Consider the following 25,237-nt stretch of genomic DNA (forward strand, 5'->3'; position numbering starts at 1 on the left):
AGAATCCTGTGCAGACTGAATTATAAAGCCATGTTAAGCAAACCTTCCTAAAGAGGGCACAGGCCCCTGGCAATGTGCTCACGTCCATCTACACTGACAGCATACACTCTGCCCTCAGCTAGTCACACGATGACCTGTAGAGACAAACACAGGTAAACAAGTCTCCACAAATTTTAAGATAAATATCAGAGCTGATTGAATTATTTAGCACTTGCTGCGTTGCTCAGGAATCTAAGGCAATAAGCCTACTTTAAGATATGAAATGATTCTATTCTCTATGAGCAGAGATCAATGATAAGCTCTTGGGTTTTTCCAATCTATTTTCAAAGCCCATTACAAAAATAAATCAGTGTGTTCTCTAATAGTTCTAAAAACAGTTTGATCACTTTTCTTGCGTGATTTTTTTTTTTTTAAAGAAAGAAATGTCCATATGTTCTAAAATCTTGCTTTGAGTTACATTCAGAAACAGATATAGTCCAGTTCTCCCTGGTGGAAATCATCAGTCTATTTACTCATTCTCTTTTGACTATTACAAAATCTTTTGAAATGAAAGGCATTGGCAGTGCCAAAAAAAATAAAAGTCCATAAAAATAAACTAATGATTGAATTAAGCATTCAGATGAGTTCTTTGCCGGGTTATCTGCAAGCGCAAGACTCTACCGTCATGTTTGGATATACCTTAAGTACCACATTCTTATTTTCATCAAAGAATAAGATGCTGAGCGAGGACATCTTTTCTGGCACACAGCAAGGCTCAGGAATCCCAGGAACGACGCCCACAGCTCTCACTATACTCTGGATGGTAGCATGATTTGATGGCTTCAAAGACTGGAAAAGAAAATGGAGAACACCAGTTAGGTGGAACTGCTTTTCCGCTCTCCAGCCCTCATCGCTAAAATGTATATATTATGAATTTGTTTCAACAGCTTACTAAAGCCCTGGCATCATTACACATTCAACCCAACCTCCAATATCACCATCACCAAAACGGTGATTTGTCATTTACTAAGTGCCGGCTCAGTGCCAGGCATGTTCTGTGTAGTATTTCTAATCCTTACAACAAAACAACCATCTCGTACATTTTACAGGTAGAGACATAGACTCAGAAAGCTTAAACGACATGTCTAAAGTCATGTAGACATGTAGATTGAGGATTTTAATCCAGTTTTTAAAGCAAGAATCGTTTAATTAAAAATGACTTACTCCCCAGAGGATTAATACACCCTAGGTTGTTTTGGATAACAGGATTGCAACGGAAAAAATTTGATCTTGATCCTATGCTAATCATAAAGAACCCTTAACAAGAACCTATTTAACATAGATATTTTTGCCATTGCTATAGTGAAATTTATACTTTGTTTTAAAAATAACACCGGCGTGTCGAGAGGCATTGATTTAGTTAATGATTACCACCAGGATGAATTGATGGTGATTACACAATTGGCCACTGGGGGTCACTGTTGCTCAGTGGGTTCAGACTTAAAGGTTGTAGCGCCTTCTAAGTCTCGGGCACATCCTCAGGGAATAATCTAGAGGGCCTGAGGTTATCCCATAGCTGTCAGAAGTTTGACCAAAGAAACCTGGGTAAAAGCTGTTCCCCAGAAATGCCAAATGGGATCATTAACATCCACGGGAGACGTGTGGTTTTATCTAGAGAGTATCATCCAGCTCTGCTAAGCATTGAAGACTGGTCACTCTTCCAAGCCCAGAATGCTTAGGTATTGCCAGAGTGGTAAGAACGTCTTCATGAGCGGTGCCACAATTTTCAACATTAGTTCTCCCCAATGTCTCTTTTAAGCAGATGAAACCAGTTTTGTTTCAAACAAATTTAAAAACAGGAATTTGGTAACTTGCCAGAGATCATGTGTCAATTCAGGAGTGGGATTTAGGTCAAAACTCTGGTTTTCTAATGTCAAGATTTTGAGCCATGTTTCAGAGGCACCTCTGCCCCCAGTGAATTAATTGGTATTCTAATTTTACACACCTAAAACTCCCAGTATGGGAAACTGGAACAAGTTAAAAGGTTAAGAGTATATACAAGCCAAGGAAGAAGCAAATAATATAGAAAGCTGGCACAGTGTAAAAAAAAATAGGATTGGGGGAAGGGGGGCAGAAAAAGGGCAAATCTGATTTGTCTCATTTCATCTTTCAATCTTAGTGAAAACAAATTATCCATACATTAGATTTCAACATTATTGCTAACAGGCACAAATTATTTTAAAATTAGTCTCCATGATGGCCAGCTGCCTTATTTACTCTTTCTTCCTAGAGATTTCAAGTGTGTGTTAAGAAGAGTAGTTCACTTACAATTAAGTAGCATTGCAAAGAAAGGTATTCTCTCCCCTTAAGGATAAGAAGTCTATGTTGCTCTATTTTGCATATCATGTGCCCTGTGGCATCAATACTATCTGTGTAATTGACAAACTGCAATCCATATTGTACAACAGGGCTCCATGGCCACTGTTTATTTCATTAGTATTGGTGATTTCTAAAGAAAACTTCTGCAGCTACACTTTCCTCTACTAATTTATTTTTAAGATTCCATCATCCAAACAGCATATGATAATGCTCCAAAGGATTTTTTTAAAACCATAGATTTTATGACAATATTCTGTTATTGTTAATGTTTTACTGACTCCTATACTATTTAATTTTCATCTAAAGTAGATCTATTTAAGTAGACGAGGACTTGATCCATAAATCCTGCTGTGCACGGCTAGTCCTGAAGCAGAGCTGGCTCTCTAGGCACTGAATTAATACTTGCCAAATGGACGAAATACTTATAAATAATAACATACCCTCCATTGTACCTATTTCTGTGGAAATAATTCCCATCAACAAAAATAAGAGGTTCTGAGCAAATGACCTGGCGCAGATATGGAAAATATTCATGGGTGTTCCCTAGGAAAATTCCTGTCTTTTTTTTTTTTTTTTTTTTTTAAAAGCTCTAACTCACAAATGATAGATTCAGGAACTTTGAGCTGTCTCTGGTGGGCTCACTGGAATCCAGGTGCAAGCCCTTGATTCCCTGCTGGTGTGTCTTATCAGTAACCTCTCTGTTTTGGAGGGAGTTGTCCCCTTTTTTCTCACTGTGAAGTTCTCTGATCAAGCTGCCATGACCAGGAATAATTATATCATGCACAAAAGATCCATGCGGTCATTTGCTAGTGTGGAGCATTTGCCAGTTTATCATTTTTGTTTGTTTTTGAGCTCCGATTACATTTCTCAGGACTCTCTTTACGTAGCTTAAGAAACCTAGTGATGACAAATGCAAACCTGTGTTGTTTTTCTCCCCAGCCTCCCTTTTTATTGAAGGTGAAACATGACATCGACATCTGTTTAGGTCATTTTTTTTATTTTTTGCTTAGGTAGGTCGGTACATCAAGATTTAGGATTTTTAGAGTTCGTCTTCATGATCAGAGATTGGAACTGGAAACCTCAGGAAATTAATTGAGGGCGCATCATTTTGACCTCATCCATGTGAATTTCTTCTTTATATAGGATGCTTGGTTCAAAGTGTTTAGCTTCTTTGCTCCCTAATTCTGCGTCTTTGCTATTCCCAGCCTTTGCACCATTCCATGCAAAAAGTCCTTCACTCCTCCGATCCTTGCTGGTTCCCTTGGACCTCTGTCAGCAACAATGGCTCGATCATTCTCATCTGAAATCTCTGTTTTCCATCTCTTTTATGGTGGTGAGGGGAGGCAAAAAGCCTACGGCTTGGCTAAAGCTGCATGGGTATTTCTCATCTCATGGCAGAATGCCAGGGGTCTCTCTCCCTGGGAGGACAGATTGGCTGTAGGGGCTAGAAATCAGAAAAATTCAAGCTGCCGTGTCTGTGAATGAAATCTGCAGTGGTCAGGCCCGCACCTGCCAAGCTGTGGATGATGTCCTCGAGTTGAATTTGATTACAAATGCATTAGCAGGGGAGAGTATGTCATCAGCTCCAAGCCTTCATTCCTGACTCAGGCCATGGGGTTTCGCTCTACACTCTTCCAATCCAGCCCACATGGGTGTGATAGCCCAGAAACTATCTAATTGGAATCAGTGAAAGGGCAAAGCCTGGAATTTGGGAAAGGCAGAACACAGCTGTTCTGAATTACAGACAGGTTGTCAACTTTTGCAGACAAAGAACCCGCTCTAGAGAGCAGGCCCTCACTCAGGAGGCCAGAAGGAAGGAGGGCCAGCAGAGGAGTCTGGCCTGGGAGAAATTTTCTCTGGGGCAAAATGTATATCTGCAGTCTGAAAGTTCTTTGGCACCTCACTTATTCCACATGTGTTTGTACTGATCTGGCCAGAGACCTTGTTTTCCTCTGTTGCTCAGACTATACTTTTATTGAAATAGTTTACTCTGCTTACCATGCTGGACACCGCTGATAACAGCAACACTGATTAGTTACCCCTGACCTCACAGCTTCACACTGCTTCACGCTTCCCATCCTTTAGGTGACTGTACCATTTGAAAGACACAAAGCCTGGAACACTTAAAGGGAACCACTAAAAAGCTTGAAAAGCAGATCCACACAAGGTGATGAGAGACTGAGAACTCCACATCACAGCCAAACTTCTACTCTCAACTTGGCAGAAGGAAATCTCCAACTCAGAGAGAAAACACCCTTATCCCTGTTACGTCTCCCTATAGTTCTGATGCCATCTCAAGTTGTGACAAATATTATCATGAGTTCAGTGCTGCAACCAATGCCCTCCTGATTCTGTTACCCTCCAAAGAGGTTATGGACTATTGGACCGAAGGGAGAATCCAGTTTGAAGCTTTGTAATGTTTAAAAAGGGGTAAGAGGGGGCTTCCCTGGTGGCGCAGTAGTTGAGGATCTGCCTGCCAATGCAGGGGACACGGGTTCAAGCCCTGGTCTGGGAAGATCCCACATGCCACGGAGCAACTGGGCCCATGAGCCACAATTACTGAGACTGCGCGTCTGGAGCCTGTGCTCCGCAACAAGAGAGGCCACGATAATGAGAGGCCCGCGCACCGCGATGAAGAGTGGCCCCCACTTGCCGCAACTAGAGAAAGCCCTCGCACAGAAACGAAGACCCAACACAGCCATAAATTAATTAGTTAATTAATTTTTTAAAAAAGGGGTAAGAAACATATACAAAACTTTTTCTTGTCTTACATCTTTTATTCTTTTGATCCCTTTTCCTAAGTGGTTTTTCTTCAGTCCTCTACATTTGATTTTCTATTCTCCTCAGTCCATTGGCCATTAATACAGCAATAATAATAAACAATTGCCATTAATAATCATGTCAATGGCAAAAATTTATTGAGTGCCTGCTAAGCACAAGGTGACCTATGATCTCATTTTCCCACTGTTTTCATCATGTAGATACTATGATATTTTTATTTACTGCAGTAACTGTTTCAAAGATGAGAAAACTAACACACAGAAAGTTTGAGTAACTTCCCCCCCAGCAAAAAAAATACAAAAAACACAAAGCTGGTAAGAGGTGGAACCAAGTTTTAAGGCAAAAGGATTTGACGACTCAAAGTACGATGTGTGGACCAGTAGCACCAGCAATATCTAGGGGTTTGTGAGACACGCAGAATATTAGGCTCGAGCCTCAGAACCACTGCATCAGAACCTACAGATTAACAAGATCCTGAGGCAATTGCAGGCATCTTAAGGTTAAGAAACCCAGCTATGGGGCTTCCCTGGTGGCGCAGTGGTTGAGAGTCTGCCTGCCAATGCAGGGCACACGGGTTCGAGCCCTGGTCTGGGAAGATCCCACATGCCGCAGAGCAACTGGGCCCGTGAGCCACAATTGCTGAGCCTGCGCATCTGGAGCTTGTGCTCCGCAACAAGAGAGGCCGCGATAGTGAGAGGCCTGCGCACCGCGATGAAGAGTGGCCCCCGCTCGCCGCAACTAGAGAAAGCCCTCACACAGAAACGAAGACCCAACACAGCCAAAAATAAATAAATAAATAAATAAATAAATAAATAAAAATAAAGGAATTCCTTAAAAAAAAAGTTAAATAAAAAAAATTAAAAAATAAAAAAAAAAAGAAACACAGCTATGATGGAGCATGCACATTTAATCATTCTGTTGCACTACCGCACTTCTTTCCTTAAACTTATCTCTTCTATTCTTAAAACGCTCATAAGTTTTTGAATTATTATTCTTTAGATCACTGAGAGCCACAATGAAGATCTATGGAAGCAAGGTTTTTGAACAGGAAAAGCAAGCGGAGCCAACAGGAAATGGGAGAGGTAAATTGGGGTAATTGTGGAGACCAGGCCAGGTAAGCTAACTGACTAAGTATCTCCACGTTATCATGGCTCACTGGGTCTTAAAATCTGGAGTCAAGAGGAAAGAGGGAAACTCCTTCCCCAGGCTACCTAGAAGAAACCACAGTTTATAAGAGTGAGAGGAATTATTTGGAAGACTCAGAGACCCAATTAAAATCAGTCATCCCAAGTTTAGAGACAGTTTGAATCCATTTCTGCCTCTCAATGCCACAAAGCAAGCCCCACTGTAAAATAGAGATTCATCACTGCCTGTTATATTTGGCATCTTTGTTGTGTGTTTTAAATGCTATCCCAGTTTGACCAAGTTTCGTTTGATCAGTAAAATGTCCTTTATAAATATTTAGACAAGATAAGGCAGTTTATGTCATTATAAATGTATATAATGCTTACTTTTTGTTTGCGTTGACAAAACATGGAATTCACAAGGTCTAGAAAATGTAGAAAGCTCATCCTCCTGAGACATTGTAACAGGAAAATGGGATTTCAGTCAAGGTCCTGGCCCTGAGGCTGACCTGGTCTTGTTCAGTCGGCCCTTTGCTTTATGGGTGTGTTGCCCTTAGCATCCCAATGATCACAGGCCTGTAACATGAACAAGCTGCTTTAAAGATCTGTAGGCAGAAGTTGGTCACTTTTTGAGGCAAAGGGTTTTTTTCCTCCATCAACATACAATAGCAGAAGTTGATTCACTTCAAGTTTTGCAACAAACAAACAAACAAAAACAAAATGAAACAAAAAAAACACTCTTATTCTTCCTCTGAATTCTATTTCTAGGAACACTTTTCATTGTATAATTCAAATTGCTAACAAGCTAAGAATGAAAGTGCAGCAATAAGCTTAACGGAAGGCAAAGGGGTACAAATATGTTTTATTAACTCTAAATTCAAAGAGAACAGTCACTGGGACTTGCTGTGCAAGATGGAGGTGGGGTTGGGAAGGCTTCTGAGAATATATCTGTCAGGATTCTGAGTACTGATAGGAGGAAGTTCAGTCCATCGATTTTGGAAGAGGCACAGGTAAGCTCTGACCGGATGAAATGCATCTTAGAAGTCTACAGAGTCATCGTTCTCTATTCTGACTCCTGTTTTGATATTTATCAGAGAAGCAAATGATATAAGCATCTGGTGGATTTCATGAGGCAAGTTTTCCTAGCCCAACCCTGGTGCTAAGCCCCATGACAATTCATCTCACAAGAGACTATCAAAAATGTTCTGAATCAGGGCATCAGTCCAATTAGTCCTTCCTTTTGCTCTCATGACATTCACTCATTCCCTGAATACCCCCTCAAAGATCAGCCTTCTACCACTTGGTGCTTGCTTGTTGTGGACTGGCACAGATTCACATGTGACCAGGTAGCTGAATATGCACTGTGTTTGGAAACAATGCAAAAAACATGCTTTACACATACATTTTTTTCTCATATCCTTCTTCACACCAATATTGACTTCGTATTACTTTAACAACCATTAAAGAAAAACCAAGCATAACCATGTTACCTATTACACTTCAGAATGCAAGAATAAAGGTCCAGATGGATTTTGTAAATGAAAACACACACTCAACTTGTGCCTTTCTACTCTGTGGAAATAGGAAGGACAGGACAAAGAACAATGGCTACCTTTGGCATGGGGAACTGGCATGCTCCGGAGCAATAATAGGCATCAAAGGACTTGGGGGAGATAATCCATTCACTCCAGCCAATATCTGCAAAGTCCACTTTAAGGTACCGCCTGGCACAATTGCGAGGTTCAATCCATTGCTTTCTTCTCGCCTTCTTCAGGGTCTGTTCATCAAACTGGAGTGTCTGGCTCTTCTGGTGAGGTCCCTTTCTCTGTTTCTTTTTGTTCTTACTCTTTTCAGGGGGCTGAGTCTGAAGAGTCTTGTAAGGTTTTCTCTCCTCCCATACCCCATCCTCCTTATACTGATATTCTGCCCCAGGAAGCTCATTGTTCTGCAGAGGTAGCAGGACCCCAGTAGAGCGCTTCTTCCTCCGTTCAGTAGAAAGGGCAGCCCTGATATGGCTATCCAGTTTGGGCACAGCTCCAGTGGGGAAATTCCGGTGTCCTTGCAAGCTTGATACCACACTCTCGGGCTCAGAAATTGCAATATCATTGGCATACACCAAGATATAAGGCTCAGGAAAGGGTGTTATCTTCTTTGGCAGCTGGTGTCCTTTGGAAGTAATGTTAAATCCTATGAGGAACTCCTCATTTTCTTTGGCTTTCCTCAAAAGTTGAGTGATGTCTTTAGACAACCAGGAAACAAAATCTCGATGAAGTTTCGCTCCATCTACTGAAAGATGACCCAGGAGTTGACTTTGGTTTCCGGTGGATTTGAGGATCCATGTAGAGAGCTCAATCTGAATGTGTTTCCTTTGGGTATGATGTGAGCATCCTTGGGACACAGGACAACTCAGGCTGATATTTATTAGCTCTCCAATATAGAAATACAGTGTGGCAGATAAAATGTTTTCAGACTTGGTTAGAGAAGTCAGGTTAAAAATATGCAGTTTCTCATTTTCAAGGGTCCCTAGGAAGAAAAAAAAAAAAAAGAAAGTAAACAGGAGTAAACGTGACCCCTACCTCACATCATATGCAAAAATTAACTCAAAATGAACGAATGACCTAAATATAAGTACTAAAATCATAAAATTCTTAGAAGAAAACATAGGGGTAAAATCTTCATGGCTTTGGATTTGACAGTGGATTTTTATATATGACACCCAAAGTGCAAGTAAGAAAAGAAAATAACATATAAATCAAAAAAGTAGATAAATCCATAAAATAGATAAACTGGACTTCATCAAAACTTAAAATTATGTGCATCAAAAGACATTATCAAGAAAGTCTGTACAACCTACAAAATGGAGAAAATATTTTCAAATCATATATATGATAAAATCTAAGACCCAGAATATAAAAATAACCCTTACAACTCAAAACAAAAAGACAAACAGACCAATAAAAAATGAGCAAAGGAATCAAATAGACATTTCTCCAAAGAAGATATACAAATAGCCAACAAGCACATGAAAAGATACTCAACATCATTAGTCATCAGAAAAATGTAAATCAAAACCAAAATGAGGTACCATTTGACATATACTAGGTTGGCTATAATAAGAAAAAGAAGATAACAAGTGTTAGTGAGGATGTGGAGAAATTGGAACACTATAACATTGCTGGCTATAATGTAAAATTGTTCAGCTGCTGTGGAAAACAGTTTGACAATTCCTCAAAGTTAAACATAGAAATATCACATGACCCCACAATTCTACCCCAGGTATAAACCCAAAGGAATTGAAAACAGGTGTTCAAACAAGTACACGTACATGCATGTTTATAGCAGCACTACTCTTCACAATAGCCAAAAGGTAGAAACAACTCAATGTCCATCAATGGGTGAATGGATAAATAAATGTGGTATAGTCATATAATGGAACATTATTCAGCCATAAAAAGGAATGAGGGATTGATAATACTACAATGTGGACGAACCTTGAAAACATTGTGCTAAATGAAAGAAGTCCGACACAAAATGTCCCATGTTGTACGATTCCATTTACGTGAAATATCCAGAACAGGTAAATCCATAGAGACAGAATGCAGACTAGTGTTTGCCAGGGACTGGATGTGGAGAAATTGCTTAATGGGTAGGGGGTTTTACTTTGGGATTATAGAAATATTTTGGAACTAGATAAACCTGGTGGTTGCACAACACTGTGAAGGCACCAAATGCCCCTGAGTTGTTCACTTAAAAATAGCTATGCTTAAATTATGTAATTTTCACCACAATTAAACAAAAGGAGTAATTTTATAAACTGGATGAAGATGAAAGCAAGGATAAGCCATTTTTACTAATTTTCTCTTTCCTTTACTGAAACACACTTGTAAACTTAGTGGTATGAGAGCTGAGAGTTCTGGCTTTTAATTATGAGACTGCCAAGAACTATTCCTGTAATTTTGGCACAGTGCCATGATAGCATCTTATCTGAAGCAGCGTCTAGCCTATTGGTTACAAGCATTAGTGGAAGTAAATTCACTTTGATTCAATTCCTGGCTCAGCCGCTTATTAACTATGTAACTAGTGTTCTCATTCGTTAAATGGAATAATACTCCTGTCATCAGAATTAAATGAGATGTGTGTAAATCAGTTCAGGGGGTCCAGTAAGTGTTTCTTAAGTATAAATTATTATTGTTATTAGTGCTGGTGTTAACCATAATACAGGGATTACCCCTTCTTCTATCTTCCTCACAAAGTTAAGGGTGCAGGATGAGGGTGGGTAAGCAAGACCATATAGCTCCATCTTCAGATAACATCTGAAAACATGAGTCACACATTAGAAAGTGTCATGAAGAATTAGTGCTGTTGTGGAGCTTGTCTAAAGTTTATGACATTACATGAACATAAGAGTTGAATTGCTTCTATAGAGTGCAACAAAATTATTGAAACTGAGCAATTTGTATATCCAAGTCTTCAGATGCAGAAATGAGAGAGAGTAACAGAATGGACGATTGATTAGTAAGGGCAGAAATTGGTTCCTGTTCTTGAGATCATCTGATGAGCTAATGGTAAGGCTGAGCTTAGGCTCAAGAATCCCCTGTTCTGGGATCGGTCACCAGCGCCTGGGCCCTCCTCCATACACTTGTTTCATATACATATTTGTTTCAGAAACATACACGCAATCGTGAAATTATGCTCTTGATCCAAAACATATTTTAGTAAAAACATTTTTATAAAGATCTGGAAACTTAAAATGAGTTCATTGAGTCCCCACGTATAAGGGAAGTGCAGTGGGAAACATATTTTACTCATTTCTAACATTGTGTGAGGGAAAAGGAGTAAACTGCCATTTGTGAATGTTTGTATAATCCATGACACCAGGATAATATTTTACAGACCTTTATAACAAAGCCATGGCATCAGACTTGTTCAGACTCTAGCTTTAATTCATACTTTTAATTCATACATTCAAAGAGCGTGTACTTTTACCCAGATGGAAGTTTTAAATGGAAGGAAGAGAAGTCACTCTGTTCTAAGTATGTGGCAATCAGATGGTTGCCAAACGAACACAGTGGCAGGGAAGAAATGAACTCCGAGGGATGTGGGTGGTCGTGTCTTATTGGGGAAACCAATCCTACTCCTTTCCCTACATTTTGCTTCAAACTATTTCCTTCTTTCACACACGTTTCCAGACACCTTGTGCCCTGCTGTTAACCAGCCTCTGCCTTGTGTCTAATCTTCAATATCGCCTCATAAATGTCACAGAACTCGCCATATTGCCTCTTCTGATGGCTTTAATTTTAATTCAGTGCCTTCGTTTGAAGTCAAAACCCTATGGCCCAGCCTCAGCTCCACCACACCCAATAGCTGTACTCAGGCAAATTACCTAAACTCTTTGAGTCTCAGTTTGCTCACCTGTAAAATGAACCCAATAGTATCAACGGCAGTTGTTGTGAGAATTAATTGAAAGAATGCAGGTAATGCACATAGCCCTTAGGAAAAAACTCAATGAATGTTAGCTAACTAGACCTGCAATGTCCACTAGGATAGCAACTAGTCACTTAAGTTTGAATTGAGATGTGCCGTAAGTGTAAAATACACACTGTATTTCGAAGCCTTAGTATAAAATATCACATTAATATATTTTATATTGATTACGTGTTGAAATCATAATATTTGGATACACTGGGTTAAATGTTGTGATACTGTGATTTATAATAAGAAATACATATTTGGTCTTCGTCTCCGTTTCTGGTCTAGAACTCCGAAAACTCTAGGAATTTCCTAAGTGATGAGAGCCATAAGGTGTCCTTTGTTATGTTAATGAGGTGACTTTTGGAGGTCACCTAAGAATGGGGTCTGGCTGCCTGGGAACCAACCCTGTGATTGGGGATTTGCACTTTCAGCTCTAATCCCCACCTCTGGGGTGGGGAGAGGGGCTGAGGGTTGAATTAATCACCAATGGCCAATGATTTAATCAGCCATGCCTACAGAATGAAGCTGTAACAGGGAAGAGCCAAGTCTGACAACATATTGGATCTGTTTCTTTTACTTTAACCTTTGCCTTCCGCCGCTTTTGTTCACTAAAAGGATACTGTCTGTACATAATGGCCTGCCTCGGGGAACCCTGTTCCTCTGCCTGAATGTTAAACCAAAGTGCCTTTGTTCAGGGAAACATACGGACTCTGTCCACCTGTGGATGGCTGCAATTAAGAAGAAATGAACACATCCCCTCCCTGAGGCTGGCCATTCCAGGGGATATTCGCAAAACTTATGGCCCTTTTACTTTACCTCCTCATCTCCTCTCCCTCTCTGTGCTATAAAAGAAACTGGCATCCAAACCCTGATAAGATGGTTTTTCAGAGACACTAGTCTGCCATCTTCTTGTCCTTTGCAAATAAAGTCGTATTCCCTGACTCAACACCTCGTCTCCAATTTTTTGTCCTGTCCTGTGGCGAGCAGAGCGAACTTGGACTCGGTAACAAAGCCTCCATAAAAATTTTAAAAAACAAGGTTTGGAGAGCTTCTGGGTTGGTGAACAAATGGAGATTGGGGAGAGTGGAATGCCTAGAGAGGGCTTGGAATCTCCAAGCCCTTTCCCCTACCTTGCCCTCTGCATCTCTTTTATCTGGCTGTTCCTGAGTTATATCTTTTTATGCTAAACTGGTAATCTAGTGAGTAAATGGGTTTCCTGAGTTCTGTGACCCACTCTGGCAAATTAACCAAACCCAAGGAGAAGGCTGTGGGAAACTCCAATCTGTAGCTAGTTTGGTCAGAGGCACAGGAAACAACCTGAGTTCGGGGCTGGCATCTGAAGTGGAGGACAGTCTTGTGGGACTGAGCTCTTTACCTAGGGAATTTGATGCTGTCTTCGGGTAGATGGTGGCAGAATTCAGTTGAATTCTCAGACCCCCTGCTGGTGTTCAAGAACTGCTTGTTGGTGTGGGTGCAGAACATTTAAAATGTAATATATTATTGAAATTAATTCCTCCTTTCGCTTCTCATATTTTTTAATGTGGCTACTAAAATTTTTAAATTACATATGTGGCTCACATCTGTGGTTCAAAGTAAATTTCTCTTGGACAGTGGAATGACCACCATTTTTGTGGTCATATAGCCCAAAAGGAAAGAAAAAAGGCATTGTTTTTCAAAGGCGGTGAAGAATTAAGAATTTGCTAAACATGAATATGCAAACCAAAATGTAAGTTGAGCAAAAGATTATTTTCTTGGGATGCAACACACCTTCCTTTATTAAGGACATATTATATTAAGATAATTTTGGTGAATACTTTAAAATTTTCCCTCCAGCTGTAGCTAATCAGTTCAATCTGCAATCAAAAGTCTAAGACCAACAGACTGCTCTAAAATAGAGTTAAATGGGCAGTTGAGCAACAGTGCTTTATGGCAAAGCAATTATACACATAGCTTCAATTGTGTTATTTGTGTATTACACATATACAACCACTACAACCAACAAAGAACAGGAACTAAAGCAAAACAAATGTTTTACTTTAACAAATATGAATTGAACACCTATTAGGTGCTGGACCCTTGGCTGGGTCCCAGGGCTGCCCAGTGTCCACTGCTGTCCACACCAGGACAAGGGGAAAAGATTAATATGCAGGTAGCTACACCGTGATGATGCTACTTTCCGTCAAAGTCAAAGGTATTAACTATGCTTTTGGACCACAAAGGAGGGAGCAATGAACTTTCCCCATGTATGGGGAAGAGGGACATATGGGGAAGATGCAACCTTTAACCAGACTTTTAAGAATGAGGGGAGAAAGACAAATATCATATGATATCGCTTATATTTGGAATTAAAAAAAAAAGATATAAATGCGCTTATATACAAAATAGCGATAGACTCACAGACATAGAAAACAAGCTTATGGTTACCAAAGGGGAAGGTGGGGAGGGATAAATTAGGAGGTTGGGATTAACAGATACACACTACTATATATAAAATAGATAACCAACAAGGAACTACTGTACAGGGAACTACACTCAATATTTTGCAATAACCTATAAGGTAAAAGAATCTGAAAAAGAATATATATATATGTATAACTGAATCACTTTGCTGTATACCTGAGACTAACACGGCATTGTAAATCAAGTATACTTCAATTAAAAAAAAAAAATGAAAGGAAAAGGGAGTGTTGGGGAGGAGATAAAAGCAGCACATTCTAGCCACAAGCAGTGCAGGACATCTGGAAGATTTTGCATGAGCAATATTTCCAATGTTTAATGGAAACTTATAAAAATATCCCAGATTAACGTGGTTATTCGAAGTCCTTACGGACACCTAAGCTGCTGAAATTCAGAAAAGGAATGGCCAATTCACATTTAGCTCCTAACTAAAGGTGTTGTATGATACGTAGCACTCGATGCCTTTGCTATTTCCACCCAGATGAGGAGACGCATTACCTCTGCCTGCCCTAGATCTCCCTCCTCCCTACGTCTTTTAAAACAATGAGCTAGAAGTCTCAACAGTTCCACAAAACATTCCTTGATTTCTTTAACCCATACTTTATTTTTGCCTTCCCTGACTTTAAACATTTCATTTCCGTGCAAGTCAATGCTCTTTTCCCTAAAGCAAGTCAACAAATACTTAGTCTTTATAAACAGACAAAAAGAGTAGTTAGAGAGCTGCATGGAGTTGAGTAGATGAGTGCAGTAGAGTATATAAGATAAGATAAATACCTCCCTGCAAGTTGAAATATGTGGTAATAATATCTATTCACTTACTCTCATGCTTTTTTAGATTTTATATTAAATTAACTTTTCAAAAAAGTATCTTCTCGTATACTTAACAACAGGAGTTTTGCAGTAGCCTTCTCTCTCTTCCCCATGAGTAGCAGACTTAATCTGTGAAGAAGATATCTATGTTGAAATATCAGTGAATGGAAAATGCTTTCGTGTTCACTTTTCTATTCTTCTGAAATATTCCGATACTTACTTATTTGGAATCGATGAATCCGGAAACGGAGGTATACTTTCTGGTTAATAAGAACAAACATATAATAATAATATTAAAAAGCAATGGCAGATGTTATCAGGTTACAAAACAATAGTTTATGTATTTTTAGGCTCTTGGTAGTCTTCAGGTATTAGAGAACGTTACTGTGCCACGCCAATCCAATTCTATCTAGAGTTGCATGCTTAATTCTGGGTGCTCTCATTTTAACTAGTTTATTGATATAAAAGAGAGCAACTAGGAAAGTAACCAAGATGTTGGTCTTAAAGTTATTTCTTACAAATTTGAGTTAAATAGAGAATACGTGCTCTGGAAGAAGAAAAAAAAAAAAGGTTAATCGGTGACATGAGAATTGTTTGCAAATATTTGAGGGGCTGCAGAGAGATCAGGTTTTTTCTTGTCAGTGTCAAAGATGAGAATTAAGTCTAAAGGTGATAGCTGAATGGAACCAGAATCAAGGTCAACGTAAGTAATGACTTTCTAAGTGTCTAGCCTGAGGGTGAGACCCCTGTGGGACCAGGCAGACAGAAGAGAGATGGTCATAATTCAAGACTATTACAGGAGGATCTCTTTATGGTAGGGAAGGTGTGAAAAGTGAACTAGATAACCTCTCAGATCCCTTGCAAAGAACTACGACAGGCTATATATCCAGCTCTTCCTAAGGAAATGTTTTTGATGCCAAAATATAACTACCAATAGGTGGTGCTGTTTTCTTACTGTTTGCTGGCACTAGCACAAACTTGGATTTTCCTTGCTGAGAATGCGTCTACTGTGGTCTAGTTAGATTATCCTGCCATTGGCATGATAATCTTATTCTGAATTTTCTAGAGTCATAATACCTGTGAATTGGAAAGGGGTTTAGAAGTCAGGTGAGTTTCGGAACAAGCCATACTTTCCTTTGCACATCTGTTAGGACTTTGCGGCTGCTGCCACTTCTCCCTGAAATGCTTTCACCCAACGTAGTTCTCCTTGATTATTATCCGGATTCGATTTTTAAGGCAAAGCAGAGGCAAGCTTGTCACGAAAACCCACTCCTTCGGTTCAGACCCCTCCTCTATTACTATTTTCATTATATTGTTATTCCTTCCTAAGACCATAAATTCCTTAAAGACAAGGCTCTGTAGTAATTACATCAGACTCTTCAGTCCCAAGCATGGGGCTTAACTCTTAAGCGGTGCTCAATAAATGCTTCTTTTGTGAATAAACAGATTTAGTCCAACCTATTCATTGTAGAAATGTAAAAATGAAGGGCCATAAAAGCCAGCCAGCTGGTGAGCATTGATTTTGGAGAGGAACCCAGGTCTTGTACTACCTATATGGACTTTTTAAGGAGTTTGGTTATCAGATAAAGGTAGAAGATCTATTTCTGTTTTCATCTGAAAAGAAAGCACCTGCACCTCATGAAACCAAGGGCTCAGCAAGGTAACTGTGACTTGGGACCAGCTGTACTATTGCGACAGTTCAGTTCCTCTCAGGAAGCAGCCAAGGCAGTGCCCAGGGAGTGGTGAGTGGAAGGTCACCTTCGTGCTGGCCCACACAGAACGTTTTCAAAGGGAAATAGAATATACAATGGAAAGCTTTCTATGTAAAGTCTGATTTTAAAACAAATAGACTAAATGAAATCTTGATGATTTGTTAAATCCCCAGGAAGCAGGGAAAACATTTTAGTCATACAGAAAATATGTAACTAAGAACAACTCTTTTTTCCCACCTCTTTCTCCAAACAAAGCACAGCTGCTAGAAATGCAGGGGTGCCTAGGACAGGGCCATATATGCCCACGGTCACTGGCTGAATATTTGCTGTAGATTATGGAGTCAAGGCTGCAGTTCCTCTGTGCCACCTTCCGTTTCCGGGCAAAGGTGAGATGGAGAGATTGTAAATAGAACACAAAGTCAGAATGTGGTTTTTCTTGCAGGGTTACAGTCAAATGACTGACTTTTATGGGATCTCAAAACAACCATTCTCTATGTCCAAAGTAAAACATGGCCAAAGATGGTATAATGTATGTTTTTCTAGAACAGCAAAATGTTCACTGATCAGTTTATCTGCTCTTCGCCTCCATCCAAGGGCATTCCTAGACTGTGAGCTCTCGGAGGGTAGACCCACGTCCAGATAAAGTTTTGAACTCCTAGTTCTTTGCACAGTCTGGAGCACTGATCCTGAAAAATACTTGTCAAATTTGTTGAATGAGCAACGGTATAAACTTACCAGATTCTAAAGTGTTTCCTACTTCACACTAAAGTGAAAAAGCTTTCAAGTGAAAAAACTTTCAAGTCAGCACAAGGCCTTCTTGGGGATAAATACCGTATGGAGTTTCAGTTCATCAGAAAAGAAGCATTACAAGAACAGTGGTCTATAAAATAGAATAGTTTTGCCGTTCAACGTATATGTGGTAAAGTGCCTCGTGGGAAATTCTTTCATGGCAAGTTTCTTTTTAAAGGATCCTTTGCCTGGCAAATAGCTTTTCTACTATGTTTTCTTATCTAGTCCTCTGAACATCTAATTCAGGTCAACTGAAATATTTACTGAGTGCCTACTCTGTGGCAAACTATGCCAGGCCTTCAGAATACAAGCATGACATGAGCTACGCTCTTTGCCCTCCAGAGACTTGGCCCCTGCGACTCAGGCCCCAAACTCTCTGCAGCTGTGAAAGAAGGGTAAGACGTCTTTATCAACTTACTTTTGAACTCCTCCCCAGGGTAAAACTGTCATAAAGACATTAATATACCTTCCAAAGTGAAAGAAAGTTACCCTTACATAAATTAATAAACCATTTGTCTGGGGGAAAGGCCCACTAAAAGGGCCGGATGAGACCAGAACTAGAAAGTTAATCAATCCTAGATTTCAGACGCTGATTATAAGATACTCAAAACTCCAGAGACGTGAGCTTAGAACAGAGTATCTCAAACATGCATCAGAATCACCTTGATGGCCTGTGAAAACAGAGATTTGTGTGCCCCACACTCAGAGTATGATTCAGATGGTTTGGGTGGGCTGGAGAATTTCTAACAATTCCCAGGTGATGTTGCTACTACCAAACCAGGGACCATATTTTGAGAAAAACAAACTTCAAGAAATCACTATAAAGAGGTGCAACTCTGCTGCATGCAGCCACCAAGGTCAGGACAGAAACAGTAATTTCTTGAATGTAGGTTTGGCATAGCATAGACTGTATTACAACAGGACTACTACCGCTTCATATTTACATTGCTACCCAGATATATCCTTTGTGCTACAAACAATTGCAATTATTAATGTTTTACGTAGGTTTAAGGTTTGGTGGGAAGCTAGAGAGAAACAATATCTCCAAATATTAAGAATACCTCATTTATATAGGGCTTCTAAACTTTTAATGCATTTTCACACTCAATTTTTTTCAATTAAGTTGCACCATCTTTCTGTGAGACTAGCACAGTAAGTGTGACTTAAGCCATTTGATAGATGTCAAAACTAGGCCTAGCAATGTTAGATAACTTTATTAATTAGCAATTCAGCCAAGATTAGCATTTAGATCTCTTAATGCTTAGCCTCAGGAAATAGAAAAACTGAAACTCTAGGAATTTATTCTCTTCTTGAAAACCATTTATCTTAACCCATGCCTAAGTGCAGCAATTATACTCAATTCAAACAGTCTTTAGATTAATTCCATGCAATTAAATTAAAATTTTCTTTGAAGGAAAAGCAAAGAGGATCATGTTGGGCCTCAATAGTTTTAATTGTAAAATCAGAGGACTGGGCAGAGAAGCTTTCATTTCTGAAGCTATTGGATGCAATTATTTTATAAAAGGAATATTTAACACTTACTATAATATTTAATAGGAATATTTAATATTTACTCACTCAATAAAGGAAGAAGAACATACTGAAGTTGGTAATACAGTAGGATCAGTTTGTCCAAACACTTTTACTTACAGTGTGCCCAAATAAAATCAAGGCACTGCATTTACTGTGGTTCTATTGCCAAGAAACGATGGGTCGTAAAGGAAGGTAGATCATTGAAGGAGTCAATAAAACACCATGGTCAATTGGCTTTATGACTTACATGCTGATGTTTCAGATGAATAAAGAGACATTCGTGCCTTTAATAATATCATCCCTGAAAATATTCTAGGACACAGCCACTACTAACATATGAATAGACTAGCAATTTTATGGATTTTTAAATATATTCCATAGATGAGGGCTCTTCGGTCATACTGCCATGGCTTACTATGGTCCAAAGTAGATATTATCCTGGTATACTTGTGTCACTTGATTAATACTATGTCAGTGTTTCCATTACAAAATTCTATTTTCATGTGTTCATAACATAATCCTAAAAATTCACTCTGAATTGAAACTTGGCGTAGGAAAGTTCAAATAGAGACTATTTGTGATGCCAAACTTCTTTCCACCATACCACTGAAATAAAGTTATTAAGATACTGATTGCTAGGGTATACACATTGGATATATGAGAAAACCATTAAAATTTTAGGAGAAAATTTCTGACGTAGCACAAAAATCCTGAATAGCAAATACAAAGCATATGCAAAGTTGCTCAATAATTTTCACTAGGCTTTTTGATAGGTATGAGCTTTATTATATCTAATAAATACAGCAAACAAATTGGGATTATATAAGAGATTTGAGAGGTGTCTATAACCAAGGATTAATTGTGGTAAAATATTAAAGAAGTGATGTGCATGATCTCTAGTGAATTTTTCCACAAATAAAGTAGCTTTTCTTTTAAAAGAATAATACCAGATTAGATGTAAAATAATAAATATTAATCCTATAGAAGAAAACAATGAAGGAGAATTCATAGGGAAACAGGCAAAATAAAATTTAATGACAGAAACTCTAAAATTACATTCAGAGAAGTTTAAGATATTTAATCAGGAAGATGGTAGAGTCGGCCCTTGGTATTCGCAGGGAACTGGTTGCAGGACCCCTGCAGATACCAAAAGCCACAGATGTTTAAGTCCCTTATATAAAATGGCATAGTATCTGCATATAACCTACCACATCCTCCTGTACACTTTAAACCATCTCTAGAGTACTTATAATTCAGCAAAATCAAGTTTTGCCTTTGGGAAATTTCTGAAATTTTTCCCCTCAAATATTTTCAATCTGTAGTTGGATCCCTGGTAACCAGGGATGTGGAGGGCCAACTGTACAATGCCAATTGGACTCAAGTCCAAAAACTAACAATGTAAGTAAACATCCTGAATAAACAAATGAGAAACGAGACAGTTTTCAGTCATAATATTCACTTGAATTTTGCATATCTTCTTTCTTGAGAAATTAGGAAGGCTCTGAACCAATGTTTCCCCAAATAGATATCTTAGAACCATAATTCTCTAAAATGCTCTCTTGGGGAGAAAGTGATCCACTCTTAAGAGGGTCCACTAACATTTAAAGGACCTGAAAGGTCCCAGAGCAAACTGATCATTTTTCCCAAACTTATTTGACCATGGAATGCAAATTTATGTAACACCTGTTAACATCTTTTTAAGACCCTCTTTTAAAAAATCTTCTCCTAGAAAATAAGATGATTAGAAATCGTAGGTTTTGAGATGAGCTCAGTATGTCTGAAAAACTGTCTGGCAAATACATCATGATGCCCATTTCTTCTTCCATTTAAGTAAGGGGTTGGACTTGCTTTCTTTAAAGCCTCTTCCAAATACAAAATTGTGTAATTCCAAAATGCTTAAGAGCAGGTTTGACATTCACATCTCCATTTAATTTTTAGAAAAATCTGAACTGGGTCAATCAAGTGCTTATAAATTTCCACTGCTTAGATAAAATGCCTGTAACCCTTTTAATATATTCTTAATTATGTATATATTTTTAATGTACAAATATTTCCCGAGTGAATTATCTGCTTAGGGGATGTTTTTCATTGACCCTCGTGGTCTCTTGGTCTCTTTGAGTATGTCTAAACTATACTAAAAAGCTAAATTTAAATTATTTTCTATGTAATACGTTCTCTTTCTCTTTTCCATTAGCATAGATAATCAAGAATTCATGGTATTATGGATTTTTAAATGTCAGAGATTGTAAAGCTGTCTTGCTTATTACAGTAAAAACTTCATTAAGGGCTATCATGTATTCAAAGTAGTGTGTAATTCAAAGCAGCTGCACATCCAGCTCCCCTTCTCCAGATGTACTATTGTTCTTGGAATAAAAACATCAGATAATCTAAGTACGCTTTAATTTCAAGCCTAGTTTCTAGGTGCCAGAAATTTCAAGGTAACTGTGTTTTAATGAAGTTATGACATCCCCTTGCCATCAAATCCATCAAAAATGATGCTTTCCCACTGGCCCATGCATTTTGCAGGACTGGCTCCTATTGGAATGATTGTTTAGCCCTTAATTATATCTTTTCTAAAGCCTTACATTTTAGACTTGCACTTCAGAAACATGTCACTTTATAGTTCTTCATTTTTAAAGACTTTTGGTTACAGTAGGAAAGACTCTCCCCTTTCTCACTGAAGGAAAATATTCCTTCTTGGGTCTGACTTTCCTCAATTTTCTTTTCTTTTTGTCTATGAAGTCTGTGTGATTTTTTTTTTTTTAAAGGTGACATAAATCCACTGAAATGCAACCATTTTTGTAGTTACATGTCATAAATTAAAATAATGATAGTTTCCTAATAAGAACATCTGTGCTTTAATTGCTTTCCCTAAAGAGGTTAAATTTATGATTAAGAAAAATAAGATTAAGTGACTATGGAAATGATGAGAAACTAATGAACACAAAGTATGTATCTTAAAGGATCAAGCCAGGAGAAAACCTCATGTAAAACACTCTTCTTTTATTACATAGAAGCCAAGGACAACTTAAGCTAAGATTAAAATAAAAGCTGATTTCATATCCCTCTTGTCTTCCTTTAAGACGGTGTGTTTTTCTAAAGCCGAACTTCTCTGTCATCGATAATTTTGCAAATTACCTTTTACAAAGGGAAAGATAAAACGTATCTTTATGTAAACCCTTACACATCACAGAAAGACTTATGAGTTCTCCAAACTTACGGTTTTGGCACACCAACTGCACACCATTGAGGGAGGAGAAAAGGGTTAGCAGAAAGTGTATTTAGGATGAATGCCACCCACCATCAAGTAATGGTTTAAGTAGAAAGTAATCAGAGGGAGACCACAGCAGCTAAATTTCAACCAAAGATATTCTAGGTTTAGAACAATAAATAATTTTAATCAGGTATGTTCCAAGGAGCAAATAGGGCTCTAAGGCTATAACTCAGCCTGAATAAGCACTGGGAAAGTCTGCCAGAACAGCAGCCACTTCATAGATACAGCACACACCTGACCTCCCATTAAAATCTGTAACATCCTTGGTACGGAGAAGCCCACACGTTGTGAAACTTAAACACTACGGACTAGAAAAAACATATCTAATTTATTAATGCAGACAGCATCTTTCGCCTGCATCAGAACATATGTCACAAGATGAAGGATGTTACAGAAATGCTGTTATGGACAAAGGAGAGAGACACACACGAAAACCTTAGCACCTTCCTGGAGCCCTGCCTTATTAAAGCCAGAACTGCCTCATAATAAGGTCCTTCTAGTGTGTTAGTAACTAAACACTCTTGGAAGGAGTCCAAGGCGAACAGTCTCTCCAGGAGTCTCCAAGGTAGTAACAGGACACTTGAGCTTCCACAAAAACCAGTGTCTACAGTTGATGAATAAGTCATTAAGACAGTCTCTAGGATGTTAAAGGAATTACTTTTCTTATCAGGGCACGCAGCCTTGTATATATGCTTCAAGCTGCAATTCATCATTTCAAGGGAACTTCTGGCCTCTGTATCAGAGTTTATCATTTGATGGTATAAGAGTACAGAGAGGCTGATAAGGGACACTCTGAAATTATAATGCATGGAGTGAGTTGGACCCAAAAAAGTAAATGGGGCCTGAGTTATTCAAATCCTTATCCATCTCCCACTCATGGTTCCCTCAGTCTAAAACAAACATACAAACACACTATACAATAGGTGTGAATGAAACAAACTCACATGCTACTTCCAAACTTCGTGATTCATACTAAAATGAAATTTGCTGATACCAAAAATACTATTCCCCTTCTGGGTACCTCAGCTACTCCCTAGGAATAGTAACAAGAAAATGAATATCGAGATAAGAATGATTCAAGTATCTTCATTATTGCCACCTGCCTTGCCCACCCAACTACCCTTGTTTCTCCCACACTACTTCTTCATTGAGCTCTGCCCTTGGAGTTGCACTAAAGTAAACAGGGCATTCACTGGTGTGGTCAGCTGTCAGGACAGCCTTCTCAAGTGGCTGACACACTGTGGATGAACCAGAGCAGGTTTCTCTTTCCGTAGCAAAGGCCAACTCCTTATAGATCATGCTCGTGGTTTTAAGAAGAAAGTGAAATCTGGTTCAGCTCAGACTATAGCTGAAGACTTCTGCATTAGAAAGCATAATTCACGTTTATTGTAAATGTCATCATGCCTATGAGCTCTAGAGTATATTTACAGTGTCAACCTAGGGCTTTCCTTGATGGATGCTTTCGTGTTCCTCTTTTCCAGGAGTCCTACATATCAAAGCTTTGGGAGATTTCTTTCTAGTGATTCTGACAGAATTGATAGAGCATGAGGCATGGCCCCCTTACTTGAAGTTCTTGGCTATTTTTCAACGGTTCACTGAAGACAGGTCCCTTTATCGTGAATGTAGTGAACAAAAAAGCCTGGTGCATCCTCAAAGCACATAAAGCGTGTTAGTGTCCAGGAAACTTTCCCTCAAGCTGTTAGCACAAGGGAGGCAGGCTGTTAGCATAAGTTATTCGCTTCACCGCAGGGGCCAGGAGAAACCTTGTTAAGCCATGAATTTCAGTCCGCAGTGATCTGTGTGTTGAAAAACGGGATGAGCAGATTTTCATCGGCGGATTCCAAGAGGTGTTTACATCCAGGGCTGCTCCCCTCCCTCCCAGCTCCTCCCAAGGTGGGTGGTACAGGCCCTGTTTGCCCAGATGGGTTTTAAATAATCAAAACACGCAAGCACCTGGTTTAGTCTGTGTGTTTGCCACCAAGGGACTATCAAGTAGACAGTGTCAAATATAGTAACACAGAGGACGCGAGCTAAGAGGAGGTGCAAGGTCTGGAGAAGCGACTGTCTAAAAGCCCGAGGGAAGGCATCTAGTTCAGGTGTGACTTTTCTCTCTGGTGCCCCGGGGTTGGCATAAAATGACATCTGCCTCTAGGTAAACATGGCTAAAGCCCAGTCCAAGGGAATTTCCGCTGACCGACTTAAGAAACATCAGCACAAGGTACCCCAGAGAAGCTGCAGACACCCAGGGCAGGAGGACCCTGTGGGCGGTGGGGGGGGGGGGCCGGGGGCAGCCCCTTCCCTTCTTTCACACACTTCCTCCAGCCGACCCCCTCCAGGGCTCGGCGCCCTTCTCTCCACTTCTCCTTCTCAATTCGGACTCTACCATTGGGCTGACTCACAGGCGGAATGCGGGGTGTGACAGGACCGAGGGCCTCGGAGGGCAGCTGGAGGGCGAGGGAAGGTCTCTAGGTAACACAGGGCAGACGAGGAAGCCGTGGGGGTCCCGGGAGACACCTGGGGCGGGACCGCGGAAAGGGGGCGCCTCGGGCACTCACCTGCTGCTCGAAAGCTGCGAACCGTGTTGCCCTCCCGCAGGGGCTGGGGGAGCCGAGGCGGCGAGCCCCGCTCCGAGGACCCCGGTGTCCGCGCCGCCTCGGCTCTGCCGCCGCCGTTGTACCTGTCGTAGAGCCGCAGCATGTGCTCTGACACCTTGTCGAGCGGCTGCGGGAGGGGGTCTGGGCCGCCACCTGCCGCGCGGTCGCCTGGCACAGGCTCGCGGAGCTCCGGGAAGTGCTGCTTGAGTCTCTGCCCGTGCGCCAGGCTCACGCACAAGCAGCCCAGCCATAGACGGAGCAGTCTGCGCGCCCCAGCCATAGCGAGGTCCGCGTCCGCTGCTGCGTCCTGGGGGGTCCCTCTGCGGCGCGCGG

General features: G+C 40.0%; 1 protein-coding gene across 1 annotated transcript; it reads right to left on the bottom strand.

The window, feature by feature from the left end:
* Positions 1-636: 636 nt before the first annotated feature.
* On the bottom strand, positions 637-25,184 carry BMP3 (bone morphogenetic protein 3). The gene is made up of 3 exons (XM_036853659.1): positions 24,860-25,184; positions 7,876-8,786; positions 637-828 (listed from the first exon to the last, which is right to left on the bottom strand). Exons 1-3 carry the CDS (start codon positions 25,182-25,184, stop codon positions 637-639), a joined length of 1,428 nt encoding a protein of 475 aa, XP_036709554.1.
* Positions 25,185-25,237: the final 53 nt, after the last annotated feature.

Source organism: Balaenoptera musculus, chromosome 5, assembly GCF_009873245.2.
Source record: "Balaenoptera musculus isolate JJ_BM4_2016_0621 chromosome 5, mBalMus1.pri.v3, whole genome shotgun sequence".
In the NCBI taxonomy this organism is placed as follows: domain Eukaryota; kingdom Metazoa; phylum Chordata; class Mammalia; order Artiodactyla; family Balaenopteridae; genus Balaenoptera; species Balaenoptera musculus.

What these genes read in the sequence shown, in the direction of transcription:
- BMP3 (XM_036853659.1), bottom strand. Translation starts at nt 25,184, where the DNA reads ATGGCTGGGGCGCGCAGACTGCTCCGTCTATGGCTGGGCTGCTTGTGC. An exon ending in CTTTCGAGCAGCAGGTGAGT is followed by an intron (nt 8,787 to 24,859) that starts GCCCGAGGCGCC and finishes TTTTCTTCCTAG; the next exon opens with GGACCCTTGAAAATGAGAAA. An exon ending in GCCAGTTCCCCATGCCAAAG is followed by an intron (nt 829 to 7,875) that starts GTAGCCATTGTT and finishes TTTCTTTTCCAG; the next exon opens with TCTTTGAAGCCATCAAATCA.